The sequence below is a fragment of the Barbus barbus genome (genome assembly GCF_936440315.1).
Source record: "Barbus barbus genome assembly, chromosome: 17".
In the NCBI taxonomy this organism is placed as follows: Eukaryota; Metazoa; Chordata; class Actinopteri; order Cypriniformes; family Cyprinidae; genus Barbus; species Barbus barbus.
This window is the reverse complement of record NC_136745.1, coordinates 12,544,440-12,563,027: the sequence shown is the minus strand read 5'-3', so window position 1 is coordinate 12,563,027 and position 18,588 is coordinate 12,544,440. Positions and strand designations below refer to the sequence as shown.

The 18,588-nt window shown below is 35.7% G+C and overlaps 1 protein-coding gene across 3 annotated transcripts in view; it reads right to left on the bottom strand.

Moving 5' to 3' along the window:
* LOC306883477 (storkhead-box protein 2-like) overlaps positions 1-18,588 on the bottom strand; it is a 57,644-nt gene that overhangs the window by 10,562 nt on the left and 28,494 nt on the right. For 2 of the 3 annotated variants that reach the window (XM_079438763.1, XM_079438762.1), the window contains one exon: positions 2,468-2,620. In XM_079438763.1, coding sequence (XP_079294889.1) covers positions 2,468-2,620 — 153 coding nt within the window. Of the gene's footprint in view, positions 1-2,467; positions 2,621-8,723; positions 8,839-18,588 lie in introns of those variants that run through there. The other variant, XM_079438764.1, reaches the window with a different exon arrangement.

Here is an 18,588-nt window from a genome sequence, read left to right as displayed (position 1 = left end):
TGGCGGCGCGCGCTGTAGCCTATACCATTTCGTATTAAAGTGTGAATGAAACTATGTGAACGCGTGTCAGATCTGTGTCACATTCAGCAGCAGCAGGTCTTAAAGTACCGTATTGACCCGAATATAAGACGACCCTGATTATAAGACGACCCCCCTTTTTCCAGATGTACCTTTTGGAAAAAGGCTTTTTGAAAACCAAATCTTGTTTTTTTTTTCTCTCTGTAAAACAAATTTTTTCTTAAATTATTTTCATATTGCATATTTTTCCAATTTAAATTTTTGTTTTGAAAGTATGGTAAATACTGGTAAAAATGTACCAACAATGACATTTAAAAATATTCACTTTTTGATATACCATAAAAATAACAGGAATACCTCTGAATTATATAACATTTAGGCTATCCATCTCATAGTAGCCTACCAAAATTGTATTAACAGTAGAAGTGAAATCTTATTGTAGTCTTCAAATCTGGGTACTGTCTAAATAAATATTTTCAAGAAAAAAATATTGTCTTATATTCGGGTCAATACGGTAATAGCAGCCAAATTACCTAATAACCCAGCAGCTGTGATGTCTGTTATTTAAAGAAGCAAAAAGCGGAAATCAGTCATTTTTGTAGCTTTAAGGATTCATCTATATTTAATTTACAATTTAGTGTTTGATAACTGTATTCAGTTCTGTATATTTCCTACTTGCTGAAGGGCAAAGGTATAATTATGACATTTATTATAATATATACACTAGTCAACATTTGAAATGGATCAAAACCTTTCATCAAAGTTGTTCTAAAACCAATGTGTGTTTCTTTCACAATTCATACATAACATGTATGTCTGTTGCTGGAGGAATGGCATGCCATGCCTCAACACAATATCCAAAACCTGATCTCAAGCATGCACAGGCTATGTGAGGCTGTGATCAATGTCAGAGCCAGAGGTCGTAACACTGCCCACTGACTGGTTGTCTCAATGCATAACGTTTGTTGTTTCTTGTTCATGACTTGTTTGTCCCATTTGTTAAACCATGCAATTCATAATTGTTTTACAGTAGGAACTCAAGATTTGATCTGCTGTAACGTGCAATAACATCTTGTTTTGTTGAATTTAAAAAGTTCTCTTTCCCGTTTTGGGTCCTGCTTCAAGCTCTGAAGCTCTGACGCTCCATACAGAGTGACTACAGAACAGTACAGTACAGTATCCAGAGCATCACCATTATGACCATTGTGCTGGCTCCTTGAGGCACTCCAGAGACACTACACTGCTACACTGCATGCAATAATGTTTAAGAGGCATTTCTAGTCCATTGTGACTTCAGGTGAAATCACAGAAGTACTGAACAACCAACAGATTTTTGGTGCAATCTTGTCTTTACAAATGTGTGACAAGCTACTTCACACCTTCACAAACAATCATGTCTGGGCACCATCAAAAGTGATGAGGCATTAAATTCCATTGATGACAACATTGATTAATAGCAGACTTAGCCTATATATGTTATACATGAATTTTGAACAATACCAGTTCTTGACTTAGGACAACTTTGATTAACTTTGTTGATCCACTTCAAATGCTGTATATATAAAATAAATGTTAAACTAGATAGCTCTCAATTATACACTGTAATGTTGAATGCCTATAGTCAATGGTTAAATATTAGGGGAAAAGAACAGTTTCCTAGATTGGTATCAGTAATACTCGCCTTCAGTCACCAAAAAATAATCTAATAAACAAATTTTTAAAATGTACTGTCTTTATGTTGTTTCTATATTGATTTGAAGATTGAATGTGAAATTATTGCAATATAATAGTATATTTAAAAACTTTAATATTAGGTGGGATTAATTGCACTTAATTGCAAATAATTTTTAAAAAGATGTGCGTTTAATTAGTCAATTTTTCATCAATTAACAGGATTATAAAAAAATAAATAAATAATTAATTTGTGTGTTTGCATCACACTTTAAGTCTATTCATTCCCCATGTATGTGTGTACTGTTAACATTGTTTCGACCATATCCGCTGAGAAAATACTATAATACATTTTCCCTCATAATCCAACCACTAATTTCAGCAAAACATTATTACCCTGTGCTGTGTCTCTGCAAAATAGCATATAAACTACGGATGTTAAACTTTCCGTATCACTGCTGTGACCACATCATTGTTTATAAAGCTCCAAATATGAGACTTTACCCAGACGTTCCAGGATATGGCTATTATCATGTGCAAATGGCTGTGTAAATGATTACGACTGGTGTTACTGAAAAAAACTGAAGAAACTAAAATCACTGAACCATTATAAAACAGATTTAGCATGTAAAACTTACAGATGCTTTGAGCAAAAAGAAAGATAAAAAAAATAGAGGAAAAAGGACCATTATGATTTTTTGTATTGTGACATTATTTTTAAGGGTGTTTAAGTGCATTTTTTTCACTGATTTTCTGTGATATCATTGAAGGACGTTACCTGGGAAGCATGTTGCTAGGTGTTCGATGAGAGTCTCTTGTGTGACAGTCTTACGGGAGGAGTTCATGGCAGAAATGGCCAGGCACAGGATTTCTCCCAGTGGTATGAACTGGGATTGGCTGATGGGAGACATGCTGATGGGAGACACATCACCTGCAAAGGACAAAGATCAAAGGTCAAAGATTCGCTCAGTGTAGCAGAGGTGAAAGGTTAAAAGGTTACAGTGCTGGCTTTAATGCAGAACAGGTGTCACGACTTTCTAGAGGAACTGATCAAAAGTTAATGTGTAAGATCATGTTTAAAACACACACACACACACACAATACACTAATAACAGAACAATTTATTGCCCAATATTTCACCATTTTGAGATGATCTGCATCACTCGATATAATCTCTTAAAAAAAGAAAAGAAAAAGATACTACTATGGATGCACAGATAGCAATAAAGTTCTGGCACAAAACATCAATAATTATTGTCATGTTATGGCAAATAATAAATGGCAGTTATTCAAATTCTCTATTATCTGCTTAAATAAGTAAACTAAATTATTTCATTACTCATTCAAATCAACGAAAACAATTCAACTAAATTAAAAAACATTTTTTATTTGAAAAACAATAGAAAAGATTTTTAAATAGAGTTTTCAATACTAAAGAGTTTTAAATGATACAAGTTCATTTTTGCAGAGACTGAGCTTTGATAAATATGTTTTAAAATTATAAATGAGTGCTAGGTGATGGTAAAGAGCATGAGGTAAAAATGCAATCTAAATGTAATCAGAATGTAATCTAGTGTAATCTAATCAGAATGCAATCTAAATGTAAAAATATGCAAAAATGAGCATGCCCAATTAAATATCAATTAATAGAAAGGTCACTCATACCAATATGGTGGCAATATACTGTTCATACCTAGATAAGTAAGTAAGTGTTTATTTATTTCAGCAATTTTTCTATAAATCTCATTTGCTGTCATTATTTTGTATTATGTAATCAGCATTATATTGGCCGCAATTATCGGCAATGACATTTAAAAAACCCTTATCAGTTGACCCCTAAAACACACTCTAACAAATCGCACCTAGGCAAGAAATTGCTTGCAGTGCAACAAAAAACACTTTCCAACAACGTTTTAATCTTCAGTCTCTGTTTTTGAAAAGCACTGCAGCAGAAATGACAGATCCCACCTTTAGCCTGCCGAGATGAAATCTTTGCCCTTGACACAACTCAATCATCCTTAACTACCGACTTAACACTTGCTCTCCGGACCGTCCCACATTCTGTACTACTCAAAGGCCTGTCCCAAAAATAGCACAGAACATCTGGTGCTAGAACCTCCAGTACAGACCCTGGAAGAGACACCCAGAGGAGGCAACACTCCCAGCCAGCAGGCCTTGGCACCTGTGTAAGAAGCTCAGCATGGATCCCTGGCCCTTAGGATCCAAATCGGCTTATCAGGCATGCAAAGTGAGGACAGAAACATACTGATAATGCACCTTCCTGGCTGGTGAAGAACAAGGGTAAGCTGATTAGGACAAAACACATGTGAGGAGTGCACAAAGTGAACTAGTGTCCATGTGAAGATGGAAAGCAACAATCAGACACGCTGAGGGTGGGCAGACTGATAAAGATGAAACACTGACCTAAGATCTGTTTGATGCAGGTTATCAGGGAGGGTAGATGCAGGAACCTGATTGTAGATGAACATGAAAGGTTATGTTTCTTCTAACAGAGACATGAACAATAGATATGCATAGGTGTCCCATTTACACTCTGTCCTGGTGCCAGGAGGTTGTCAAACCTGCTCAAAAAACACAGGTATTCAAGTAACACGAGATTAACAGGATACTAGACAAGTGAGCAGTTTGGGTTCAAAGGCGATCCCAGCACAAACATATGTAGAATTAAGAATATCCTTTACTACGAGGTCACCTGAGAAAAATCAGACTTAAGTGCAAGACAAGAGTCTAAAGATGCACTAGTGAATAACCTGACTATGCACAGACCGCATACTGCACACAAACATGCCAATCGCTGACTCAAACTTGCTTAATCCACCTGAAAACAAAGTCATGCTACAAGGAAGAACTAATCAAAAAGATTTGTCTAGGTTAGTTGCATTAAATCCTTTGAAATATACTCAGCACATAGTAGGAATTCAATGAGATATCCATGAACATTACATTTTGCCTTGTATTCAAAAATTTTGTTCGGCCAAAAGCAATAAAGTACTAGGCCTAATTATTTTCCTGATGCAGAGAAATGTCTACACACATGTCCCTAAGTAAACACTTCATTGAAATTATCAAAACTATTTTCATTACTTGAAATAAAATATTTTTTTATAAAAAAAAAAATAAAAAAAAAACTTTAAACATATTTTATTTCAGCTAGTTGCCAACGTAACATTTTTATTCAGTTCAACCTGATAAGCTAAAACTGAAAAAAAACAAAAAAACAACCTGTATACAAATTTTAAATTGTATTTTTAATTGTATATATATTAAAATAGATATATGACAAAAACAACAAAATTACTAAAACTAAAATAAGAAAATGTAATTAAATTAAATCTAATAAAAAAAAAAAACCTATACCATAAAAGTATTTTAAATAGCAGGTATCGTGAACTTACATTTAACAATTGTTCATTGCTATTTTGTGTACAATCATAATACATTAACCGTAAATATCAATTTTATATCAATTTATTTAAAGGTAAATATATAATAAAGTATTTTCTAATAAAGTCTTCTAATCTTCTGATAATGTATACTAATAAAGTATTTCTCAACTTCACTGTTAATTCATGTTAGCTATTGCACTAATGTTAACACACAAAACTTTACAGTAAAGTTTTTCCCACACAGATCTATTATTGTGTTATAAACCATTTTATATAAATTCCACTCAAAAAAGCACAAAAACAAAAGAAACATTACTCAATTTGCATACTGGTCAAAAAAAATTGAACCAAACTTTGACTAATATGCAAATGAAAAGAAACCGAGAATAAATATAAACAAATACATTTTTAGCAAAAGCTGCAAAACTAAACACTTAAACTTCCTAATCATGCTTACATTTAAGTCATTTAATGCCGTTTCCTCATCCTCACCGGTGTAGGACTCTCTAACTCCCCTGCGAGATATTTTACGCCAGACCACCTCTCCTCACAGACACTGACATCACTGTTTTCCTTCTCCTTCCAGGAAAGAGCTCCAGCCGCCCGGCTGGGACTGCGGTCCTGCTGCCCAGTCATTCGTGACCACAGACACTGTATAGTAAACACACTGCAGTCCAAACATCACTTCGCCAGCGGTCAGAGCGATTTCTCACAGTTCATCACTACAATACATCTCGCACAGAGCTCAACTAGAAAACCTTATCTGCACTAGTGTAGGAAAAAAGGGAAGAGGACACAAACCTTATCAGGGTGGATCATGAATAATTAGTGACACTTTTTTTGATTTACAAATCAACTGATTTGCTGAAAGGCAGGTAAGAGGGACTTAAGCAATGCTTGCCTTAAAGCACACTACATACGTTTAAAATAAAACCAAATGTTCTTGTTGAGTCACTTCTAAAAATAAAACTCCCATCGAGAAACTAAGAAAAAGGCAAGAATGATCCAAACTTTCAAACAAGCATTACGTTTTTCCTCACCACACAAGTGTACTTTGGCATAAACGCTGTTTTCAGATCAAGCTGGGTCTTATTCCAGAAAAATTGGTTTCATTACACAATAGCCATAGTGAAAGAGGACAGAGGGGAGGAGCTGGTCTCTGCTTCCTGAGTGAGCTTTGATCTCTCCGATGGTCCATGTGTGTTGTGATGGTGGTGATAGCCTTCAGCAGCAGGATGCAACCAGCTCTCTGCATTACAATGAGTCCTGAAACTCAAACAACGCCAGCAAACTGTCATGGTGTGTTCGAACTAAAAGACTGGCGGCCAGAATTACTTATTTAAATAAAATAGGAAACGCTGAAAAAAGTAATGAAACACTACTGGGAAAAAAACTACCAACAAATGATTCTGAGTAACGACAATGATGCTCATAAGCACAAGCTTACATAAGCATGTTCAACTATGCATTCATACAGTTGTGGTCAAAATTTTACATACACTTTGCAGTATCTGCAAAATGTTAATTATTGTACCAAAATTAGAGGGATCATACAACAAAATGCATGTTATTTTTTATTTAGTACTGACCTGAATAAGATATTTCACATAAAAGGTGTTTACATATAGTCCACAAGAGAAAATAATAGTCGAAGGAAGGAAAAACAATGCCTTAAGAGTCTTGAGGTGAAAACTTTTTGAATTTGAAGATCAGGGTTGAACTTATTTTGTCTTCTGGAAAACATGTACGTATCTTCTGTAGCTTCTGAAGGGCAGTACTGAATGAAACAAAAAATGATATTTAGGCAAAACAAGAAAGATTTACACATCTTCATTCTGTTCAAAAGTTTAGACCCCTGCTCTTATTGCATGGTTTTTCCTTCTGGATGTGAAAAGATGGACCTCAAATCATAGTTATTGTTGGAAAGGTTTCAAATACACAAGAGATGCTGGAAAACCAAATATTTTTGTGGGACCTGAAGGATCTTTCTGAAGAATATGCAGTTGAACTGTTCAGGACAAACAAGGGACTCATCAACAACTATAAACGCCGTGGATTATCCAGGCAACAACACTGTATTAAGAATCAAGGGTACATAAACTTTTGAACACGGTCATTTTTCTAAATTCAACTTATTTTCTCTTGTGGACTATGTAAACGTCCTTTATGCAAAATATCTTATTCAGGACAGTACTAAATAAAAATAACATGAATTCTTATTTTGGTAAAATAATTAACATTTCACAGATACTGTAAAGTTTGTAATATTTGACCACAACTGTACATATATTGTACAGCATAGGACATTATATATTATTTAGCATATTTCAACTTCTTGATTGTTTGCATCACCACAAAATGTAAACTATATTAACATATATCTTTAATCTGCTTAATATGACTGAGGCATGAAGATATTAAGATATTAAAAGCATTAACATCATGATCTTTTCTGTGTATTGTGAAAAGCACGCAGTACATTTGCTTGTGAATTTGACTACATGGAAACTAATGATCATATTATCCTTTACATGGCACATTATTACAAATTATCATGATAACAACACTTTTTACATGTTGTTACTACAGTAAAACAAAGGTAAGTTCATAATTAGCTATTTATAATGTGAACAGAAATGTTCTGAAAGCTTCTTGCACTAAAAATATGGTTTTACGTTCGTAATAAAAAGGTAAAGAGGAACAATTCTTACAAAAAATGCATTTTTTTTTATTATTATTTTAGATGTCAATAGCATATGAACATACATGATACATATGCATTCAGTATTAAAATATTATGGTACTGGCACCGGATATCATCACTGTGCAGTACTTTATAGTAAGAAAAGCGCCTTAAACGCCTCAAAACAAATACTGAATTAAACTTCCAGATGCTCTGGGTGGAAAAGCTTGTCTGAACTGAACCGTGGAAACTTTCACAGATAGCTAGGAAACCAGGAAGTGACCTCACACGCAACAAAAAGCTGCATTATCAGAAGCAAAATGGAAAACATGTGATGTTGCTGTCAGCTTTAACCCCCAGCAGGGAGACAGGAAGAGAATGGCAGACATTTTCAGACCGTCCTGCTCCATTTGTCCACCCCCACCCCCTCTAACAGTAGGCCCGGAGTAGGGGGCTCGCCTGATGGCTGATGGGGGGAGAAGACACAGACATAAGTACCGAGTGGTTAAAAACAGTCTGTCTTTATCTGATCCCGCCTGCAACAGCTGCATCACAGCGCTGGTGAGATCAGCACGTCCCGACAGGGTTAATACAACACAAGCATGCAAAAAAATCAAGCATGACGTGACATGGAGAGAAAAAGAGGATGATAGAGAGACAACCATCCTTGAACGTGAATGCGTTTTGCTCCAGAGGTGTTTTCGCTGTCGGATAATGGAGGAGGAGGCACGCAGAAGACGCGCTCACGCCTGACGCCACCATAGTAAACAATCCCACCACAGCTTGGGCTCTTTGTCCAAACACCTCCTGATCAACCCCACCCCCTCTTTTGTGATTCATTCTGACAACGCCACGGCACGCAGCCTAATTACGGCGTGCAGACAAACGTGTGACAGAAACACATCCGTGCTTGCGATGAAAGAGAGAAGAGGATCAAGCTCTACCTTGGTTTATTCCGTGCGGCTCCAGCTCCTAAAATCCAAGCAGACTTTGGGATCCTTCCGAGAGCCTTCCACAGACAAATGAGCATTCACTCCAGGGTCTTACCCAGCATGCTCTGGTCCACACAAAGAGAGAGGAGGTGTGACCAATCACATTGGGGCTGAGCTTGCTTGTTTTTTTTTTTTGGGAGGGGGGGTCCTTACAACACTTGCTCACTCCCAGGAATGCCCACTGACACAGTCTAGTGGGCGGCCCTTTCGGAAAAGGTTGTTATGGTAACGCATCCCAGTTGAACATACCTAGTGCATGTTCATACGCTAGCCATATTTTCTCTTTCCGATGCTCAGCTTCCACAGATTTTTCCCACATTCTGCTGATTAATAATTAAAGGAATCAAGCTCAATGCAGTTATTCCTATGCGAATACTGTATTGTGAGGAAGAAGAATCCTGTTTTTCTCCACACACAAGTCGAATGACATCACGCATCACAATCGTCCCAAATCCAACGTCACTTCCATCTGTAGGCAAACGATGAGTGTGTATCGTCATGGTAGCTGTTAATGTGGCGAGGGGGTGTGAGAGGAGGAGCGGGATGGAGAGAGGGGGAAGGGGGTTATCGCTGGGAGAGGGGGAGGGGTGTCTCTTAAAGGACACATGGGCGATCACAAAAGGCTTTATTCAGAAACTCAGAGGATCTGCTGTCTCATGCTGTCAGCCCCTGGAATGAATTCAGGTTCCCAGGGCTGACTGACCCTATAGAAGGAATCGTTAATCATTTTGTGAATAAATACCTCATGATCAACCATACTAAAGCCAATTTTAATGGAAAATAAATGTTATTTTTACAAACAGGCTTATTTGCTGTTTTAGTGGTTCCTTTTAAGGCAAGTAGCAATATTATTTCTTATAGCTAGGGCTTTGTTCAAATCAGTAACCCTAAATACCTGCAAAATTCTAATAAAAATAAACAAGAAAATACCAACCCTAAATTTCTTGAATGGTAATATAAAACAAAATAAATACTTAAACACACACACTGATTTGCTGTGAAAGACCCAAGCTATAGGGAGACCTATGGGAACCCAGCATCATGACAGCAACTTTAACACAGAAAAGCATCAATCACGTTTGACTGAACTTTTGTTTTATTTTTGAAGGTCGCAGTGCTTTAAAATGGCAAATTAAAGAAAAAAAATCAATCTACTGTTGCATTGTTATAGCAATTTGAAATTATGATTTAAAAATGTTTAAACTTGCCATAAAACCTGAACCAGAGTAACCACAAACTGAATCACTTCAGGGGGCTTATATCATATGAATAAGTGTTCAAGTAGAGATATTCAGTACATATTCAGAAATAGGCTATTCTGCCACTTTTCTGGCATTCCAGATACAAATTAGGCAGTTTAGTCCTATAAATATAAATACAAATATTATAAAAATGTCTCTGCTGACAATAAAGTTTCCTGTATGCACTAAAAAAAATAAAAGCAAAAACGCACTAGTGTTTAAAAAACTAAGACACAGAGGCACTACTGTAAACACACACACACACACACACACACACACGACAGTTGTCACTCTGGTATTGCGTGTCAGGATATCTAACAGGAGTGACCAGATGCCACTACAAATCATCTTATAACTTGTGTCAGAGGGGTGGGATTAAACAATGAGACAGTTGTTTCATTAAAAAGGAGATTATCTTCTAAAGAATTTTTCTTACCCAATTTGAAGAAACTGAATAATCTAAAATGTACAAAAATCAGTAAGGCACCAAAAATAAACATTTTTGGCTTAAACCAAAAAGTGTGCACACTTAGGTAAAAAAAAACAAAACATTTTCAATAGACCTACTTAAACTTATCGAACATCTCCCCTATGCATTTACACAAAGGTGAAGTGCCAATTTTTTGTGTTTTGTTCAAATTCTTTAGTATCCCAGCTAAATGTGCTGAGACAATTATAAATAAGCCATACACCGATTTCCTCAAAAGTGTAAACAATGTGACAATTTTTGTAATTCAATTCACCTTGAATCGCTAATATCATCTGAACAGTAGCCCTGATCCTCTATTAGTTGCTGTTATGGTTGTAACACTAGATGGTGGTAACAGAAAGTCTAAGCATGCAAGACGGTGAAGTTGAAAGCAATTCCTGCCACAGATCTGAAAGAATTCCAATTTTTGGCAACTTCAGTCTTGCGTCTCATCTCCAGGATGGATCAAAACATCCATAAGCTGTCAGGTGGCATTTTTCTGCAACTCCACTCAAATTCGTGTGGCAGCATGTTTATGCCCCATGGATCTGCCTGACTTCAATCACGGCACAACCTAAATGAATGAGATGTGAGTCTCTTAGAAAACAGAAGCTCAGACTGTTTGGCACGTCTTCCACAAAAAAGAGACTAGGTTTCATGGCTCTGCTCAAGGAGAGACATCAAAGAAAATGAATTTTAGCTCAAAATATGACTGCCCTCCACATACCCACTACAGATCGCTACAGTACGTCTGTGATGCAACTGAAGCTGAAAACATCGAAATCGGCCCTGAGATTCAAATATAATTCAGAAATCATGGTGAGCAAATGATCCTATTGGCAAGTGAAGGTTTTGATGTAAATGATTACAGCTGTATTGCCAATACCCCACAGTGCAGAAGGGGCTTCCGTTAGCTCCTTTTGTCATTCAAATGAAACCCATTCAAAGACCAACTACTATGGCAACATTAAACAAACTCGACCAAACAAATACACTGGTTTGATATTAAAGACCCTATGAAAAATTGGATTTCAGTCTATGTCTGTTAGCTTTGATGCCACTTATGTGCTAGTTGAATTTGTACTCTAAAAATTGTAAACTAATAATGTACAGTCTTTCTCATCAGGGAAAACACTCCAAAAAATATGACTCATCCTACGTTATGCAGATTTTTGATAATGTCCCTTCCCTGAAAGTGTACAATGGGGTAAAAGGTGCCTTTGATATTATTTTCCTCTAGACCACTAGATGGCACAAAAACATGGCATAGCACTTTCCAAAACACTTTTCAAGATGCACATGTATATTTGTCTGATACTTGACGCGATCACACGAAGCAGCACAAAATTGATTCTGAGCTTACTTGCTCTAATATTTTATATTTTTTCGAATGTTGTAGATTTAAGTAGCAAATGAGAATCGCTTATCATGATCAACTAAACGCTGGATTTTCTAAATTATGTGAAATATTTAAAGTTCGCAGCATATAATCTTTAAAATATGTCAGAGAGTTTTACAAACCGGTCTGTTATTGTGGCGACATTTCCATGCCCCAAAATGTGACGCTGAACGAAATGAACTGTGATTGGTTGTTTGACATGTTGGTCAAACGACCTCATGGGCGGGCCTTGGCCAATGAAAGCTGCCATGGATTCCAAACCTTCAGCCGTCAGTCTGAAGGTCTGGCTACGCGAGACTAACAGAAGGCTGACTTTTCCATTTGTTGACATGACATGGTTAGATTCAGATGGTAAATATCATTATGTTGGGTATTATATATATATATATATATATATTAGAGAGAATCACCATGTTTAGAATGAAACCATCATATTTAAAAACATGATATTAATCATATCATATAACAAAATATCATTTGTTGTTACTACTGTAAATCTATATTCAATTATTATGGGATCTCCTTCAATGCTTTCAGAATATTTACTTTTTAAAATAATTTTGTTTCTGTATTTTAAAATATATTTTTTATATTAGCATTTTAATGACAGTATATTTATTGAACAAAAAATAATTATTTTATTTTTCAAACTAAGCAGAAAATAGTACACACTTTGCTAAAGTGATTGTTTTTAACAAGTATTAACTTAACATTATTTAAAAAACATTATTTTATAATATTACTACATTATTAAAAAATTACATTGAATAAAATTATTATAATATTTAATATTATGAATAAAATATATAGAGTGATATACTGGTTTTCAGACTCTTTTTCAAGCTAAAACCCTCATGTGCTTGCTAGAGTGACATCACTATACTGTTTCATGACCCTGAGAATATGACACTTGACTCCACTTATGTTGTGCAAACACTTAGAAAAGGTGTGTACGATTGTGTGAGAAGTGTTTACATTGACCTCCCACCATTAAACAAGATTGGATCATTGCTTACCAAAAATACACTTTGATATGTCCCTAGACAAAAGAGAAAACCAACAACAAGCATTAATACAATTTCTTTTTAAACCACACAATTTCTTTCAGAGAATGGATAACTGCAATTTTTGAGCCCTAAAAGTATCTAAACTTTAAATGCCTTGAACGCAGTTCCACCAGGAATGAACTAAAGATCTGTGATTTCAGCAAAAAACAAAAAAACACTTGATTTTTACATTTATATCTTAAGTAAATGTGATGCTTGGTTGTGCAAAAATCTCTTGATTCTAAACCGATTCTGTCAAACGGTTAACTCCTTAAAGTAAACACTGTGAATCGTACTAATGAGATACTAGTATAACTTGTCCCTGAGCTGTAATGCGTAGCTCAGATAATAACAGCAAGATCAGATTCAGCTCTGATGCCGGACAGAATTGAGGATTTGACTCCTGTCACTGTACATGGAGTTCTGGATTATAAAACACACTAATCTCTGTGCTAGTGCTCCGTATCTCTGATGACGATTTGGGTCTTTGGTTCACTCTAGTTATTCTACAGAGCAAAGAAATACAAACCAAAGCAAGTAAAGTTGTACATACGGTACTGCACATTAAATTTAATGCATGCACATGTATTTAGACACTAGTATCTCACAGACAAGTTGCATGTGAGAAACTATAAGCAGGGCATTAAGCTGCATGCTCTGCAGTTATAGCCTGAATGCACAAATGCATCTCACACACACACAGCTGCTGCAGGTTTCCATCCGTCGTTTAACAAATGTTCTCCAGTGTGCTGGAGGGTTAAAAATATATGCTGAAATGCACAGGGAAAATCATGCACACGCAACAGCGGCTCGAACACACCACATAAAACAGGTCAAAACACCAGCAGGTACACACTGTGTACTTTCCACTTGCATTTAAATATGCATCTGACAATTCTGATGACATGAAAGAAACATTTACTGCTGTCAAACGATTAATCACATCCAAAAAGTTTTTGTTTCTGTGTACTGTGCATATTTATTATGTATATACAAATACACACATATACAGTTTATATTTTGAAAATATTTATATGTATTTACATGTATACATTCATATTCATGTAATTTATATTATACATAAATATATTTAGTGTATAAACATTAAATTTCTCTTAAATATATACGACTTGAATGTGTGTGTATTTATATATACATAATAAATATACAGTACATATATATCATGTAAACAAACTTTTATTTTTGGATGCGATTAATCGTTTGATAGCACTAGAAACATTAAGAACAGAACAGAATAGAATAGATGACCAAATATAGAAATCCTGACGTTTCAAACCGTATGAATTCCTATCGCAAGTTGTTTTGTTTGAGAAGAATATGCTGAGCAGGGGTTGTAAAGATCCAAAATGACAAAAAAAAAAGGGTCATAAAATTTGCTCATATGCCTTCTTTTTAACTTATAACAGTCTTTTTAAGTTATAACAGTTTTGTATGAGAAACAGAAATGTATGAGAATCTTCTTAACGAATCTAGTCTGTTGCATCCATTCACAACTCCTTTTCAGTTTGTTCAAAATGCTCATTTTTGGGTAAACTATTCATTAAAGCAAATGGATTACCACACTTTGTGAAACAAAAGTATTGATATCTTTTTAAAATCAACTTTCTTGTTGCATCTCATGACTGAAAAACACAAATAAACCCCATTAACTAATCATATGAGCTGAGAACAAATTTGTCTCCTCTGCCTGGGTGCATATGAAAGATTTAGAGACAAAAACAGACATTAAAACGTGATTGTGGGTTGGGGTAAATATGCGTGTACGTGTGTGTGTGTGTGTGTTTCTCTACAGGGGGCATTCTTGCATCAGGTAGCCTAGGGGCCGCAGTGGGTTAACGGGTTCATTCTGTATTCCAGCATGCACTGCTGCATCCTTTATGCCACAGTGTATGTGTGGGAGCCGACATGTCAGTAGGAGATGATGTGCGTATAGGTAAATGTACATGTGCATACGTGCGTGTCAAGTGTAGTCAAAAACAATACTGGAATTTTTTTCTCTGATGTAGAACATCCGATGGATTCTGATATAGACACTAAAATCCATTCGCAACTGCATCATAACAAAGGCAAGGAAATCATAAAGATATGCTGTTAACAGTGTTAACATCTGTTAAAGCCAATATTGACAGAATTGCCAATAATGATTGCTCAGGCATCGCTCACGAACTGAGGCACCAATGGATGTCATGGCACATTAGTCATGGGTCACGACGGTCAACTAATCAACTATGAGTCAGAAAATTGACTGGTCAATTAGCGAACTCGACTAGTTTATCTAGATTTCTTCCATTCATCCATCTAGCTAGCCATCCATCCATATATATTACATTATATTATACAAACAACCACAAACACAACCATCCAAAGGTTTGGGGTCAGTATGTTTTGTTGTTGCTGTTCTTGAAAGAAATTATTACTTTTACTCAGCAATGCTTTATATAGATCAAAAGTGACAATAAAATACATTAATATTACAAAAGATGTCTATTTTCAAATAATGCTGTTCTTTTGAAGTTCCATTCATTAAAAAAATCTTGGAAAAAAAAGTACCACAGTTTCAACATACATACTAAGCACAACTGTGTTCAACACTGATAATAATAATACATGTTCATCAATAGTACTGTTTTTATTGTATTTCCAATCAAATAAATGCAGGCTTTGTGAGCATTAAAGATTTCAAACCTTTAAAAAAAATATCTCACCAACTCCAAACTTTTGAACAGAAGTATTTTATTCTTGAATAGCAATCTGTACATAAACCTGTTGACCTTCAACACTGTAAGTCTGTCAGTGTGAACACATTAACTGAGCAACTGCTGAAATATTCTCACATGACAAAATACTAGTGACAAATCCTTAAGATCAAACCAGTCACTGTCTGCTGACGATGCCAAAAAATCAGTAGAAACATCTGGAATAAAAGACTTTCAGTATAAGAGGGAGGCAGAGCTTCAGTAAATAAATCTTCATTTAAATTAATCTGACATCATATGAATTACGACCTCATTACACAACACATAAACAACAAGCTTCACATTTATCAGGACCAAATGTAATTCAAGATCTGAAATACTGCGGTAGGGCATCCTATGAATGTCAGAGAAATGCAAAACTAGGGATGCACCGAAATGAAAAATCTTGGCCGAAGCCGAAACCAAACAAAATGAAACACTGGACCAAAGGTCGAATACCGAACACCGTTTTTCATGTTTTGCCAACTTTTTTCACCATTGCATAAATTAAATAGGCAAAATGTTCTTTTTACTGTTTTGTCTTGCTTGCAAAGAATAAATCAATTACAGGTGAAGTGAAGTGACATACGGCCAAATATGGTGACCCATACTCGGAATTTGTGCTCTGCATTTAACCCATCCAAAGTGCACACACACAGCAGTGAACACACACACACACCGTGAACACACACCCGGAGCAGTGGGCAGCCATTTATGCTGCGGCGCTCGGGGATTGATTTAACACTGAACATTTTTAACATTCTAGCAGAGATTATAACAAAGCACAATTAAAATTAAAATTAAAATGTTAGTAAAATGAAAAAATGCCAATTTTTGAGACCCCCTTCTTGAATCAGGCATGTGAAAAGAAGGAAAGCTGAGCAGCAAATCAGCATATTAGAATGATTTCTGAAAGGTCCTGGAGACTGGAGTTTGAGCTGCACCGTCAGAATACATGCAATTCATGCATGTATTAGAAAACATAACATTCTACAGTTTATTTACTAATTATTTAAGACCATTTCACAATTTCAATCATCATACAGTAACCAGCAACAACCACCGCTTCCTCTTCTCATCTAAGATATTCGATGACAGTCTCTCGCTGTCTGTGCTTGTAATGATTTTTGTATCTTTCTCGGACAGTTTTGAATGCTTCCACACTGCCGACATGTTTGTTGCATTATAAAGACTGCGCGTCCCTCACTCTACGCTGGTGGAAATTTGATCACGTCACCAAAAATGTCATTGTTCGGTACAATTTATTTTGTCTTTTTGCTTATTCTAATAATTTTGGTTGTTAAACATTCGGTGTATCCCTATGCAGAACTACATATTTTCATAATCAACTGGTCAGTGGGTTCTCTGAACAAGTAGTCCACTACAGTCAAGCTTAAAAAGTGTAAATGTTAAACAGCAAAACAATTTCTAAGTTGCTGCATGTGAAAATTCATCCCTTTTAAATCTCCAGCACTAAAGAAATACTGAAGCTAAATGCACATTCTTGCTTTCAGGCTGAGATTTGCTGTTTAACATTTACAGTTTAACAAGCTAAAGCATAGCATATTAAAACTCATTCAGAGAGGTTGCATATACAAACTTAAAATTAAAAAAAAATTAACCAACTATTTCAACCCACTCCAAATGAACAGTCGAAAGACTTGATTTAACTTGGTCTCACCAGGACATGCAGCATTCATTCAGTCCTATGGCAAGAACCCTTGAACGCCAATATGCATGACATACTCCAAAATGAATGCTGTCCTTTACAGAGCAATACGCTGAGAAAACCACAAAGAGTTCTGGATATGTTTGAAGTTTAACGCTCTCTCATTGGAAATGCTGGATGACACTGCACAACCCTTCTCAAAAGGAGGTGATGACAACCTTGTCTGTGTTATAATGGCTTTCTATCCCTGTAGTCTTGTCGCACAATCTGCAATTTACAGCCTGAACTGAGTTTCAAAGTAGGCTTGATGAATGAAAAGATTAAAAGAATGCCCAAGACATAAAGAAAGGCAAAACAAAGTGAACAAATAAAAGAAAGTACATTAACAGGCTGAAGCCATCTTTGAAAACGTCAAGGTTTACAGCTTCAGTCGCTTCCACAATAACTGGAAGACCAAAAGAAGAAGAAATAAAAACTGATTATAAAATGCCAAAGGGCTGCATAGCAGATTTTAAGTTAGCTGGAGAACTAACAGAGGCTCCTAAGTTGGGGCCCACTGACATCTTACAGTTTACTGAGACTGTGTGATGTCTAGGATAGGGATAGGAAAGAATGGAAAAAAATATGTGAAAGACCAATATGGAGATATCTGAGAGAGGGAGAGAAAGCTCTGGACTGTGTAAAGATCTGTACAGACTTTTCCTGGATTTAAGGCTTTTAACAAAGTTGATTACCGTAAATGAGAATCCACAGCATTGGGTTATCAAAGCAAGCCTGCAATGCAAATCTATATGTGCTACTTTATAGCTCCAATTATACCGCGTGAGAAAAATAGTAAGCTTTATATTATAAACGCAACAGGTTTTTAAATTGGTGGTCACACTTTATTCTAAGGTCCAATTCTATTAATTAACAAACCATTAACTCCGACTTTTGCCTCAAACTCCTAATTTGCTGCTTTTAGTTAGTAAAGTAGTTGGTAATTTTAGGTATTGGGTAAGATTAAAAATATAGAATATGGTCATGCAGAATATGTGCTTTATAAGTAGTAATAAACAGCCAATATTTGAATAATAGGCATGACAATAAGCAACTAGTTAATAATGAGAATTGGTCCCAACAAATGACAAATATTATCTGGAAAATATTTACTTTTAAAAGGCGCTATATAAATAAATATTATTAAGTTAAATAGTACCTCACAACCCCAAAGCTAAAAGTGACAGTGGCAAGAAGT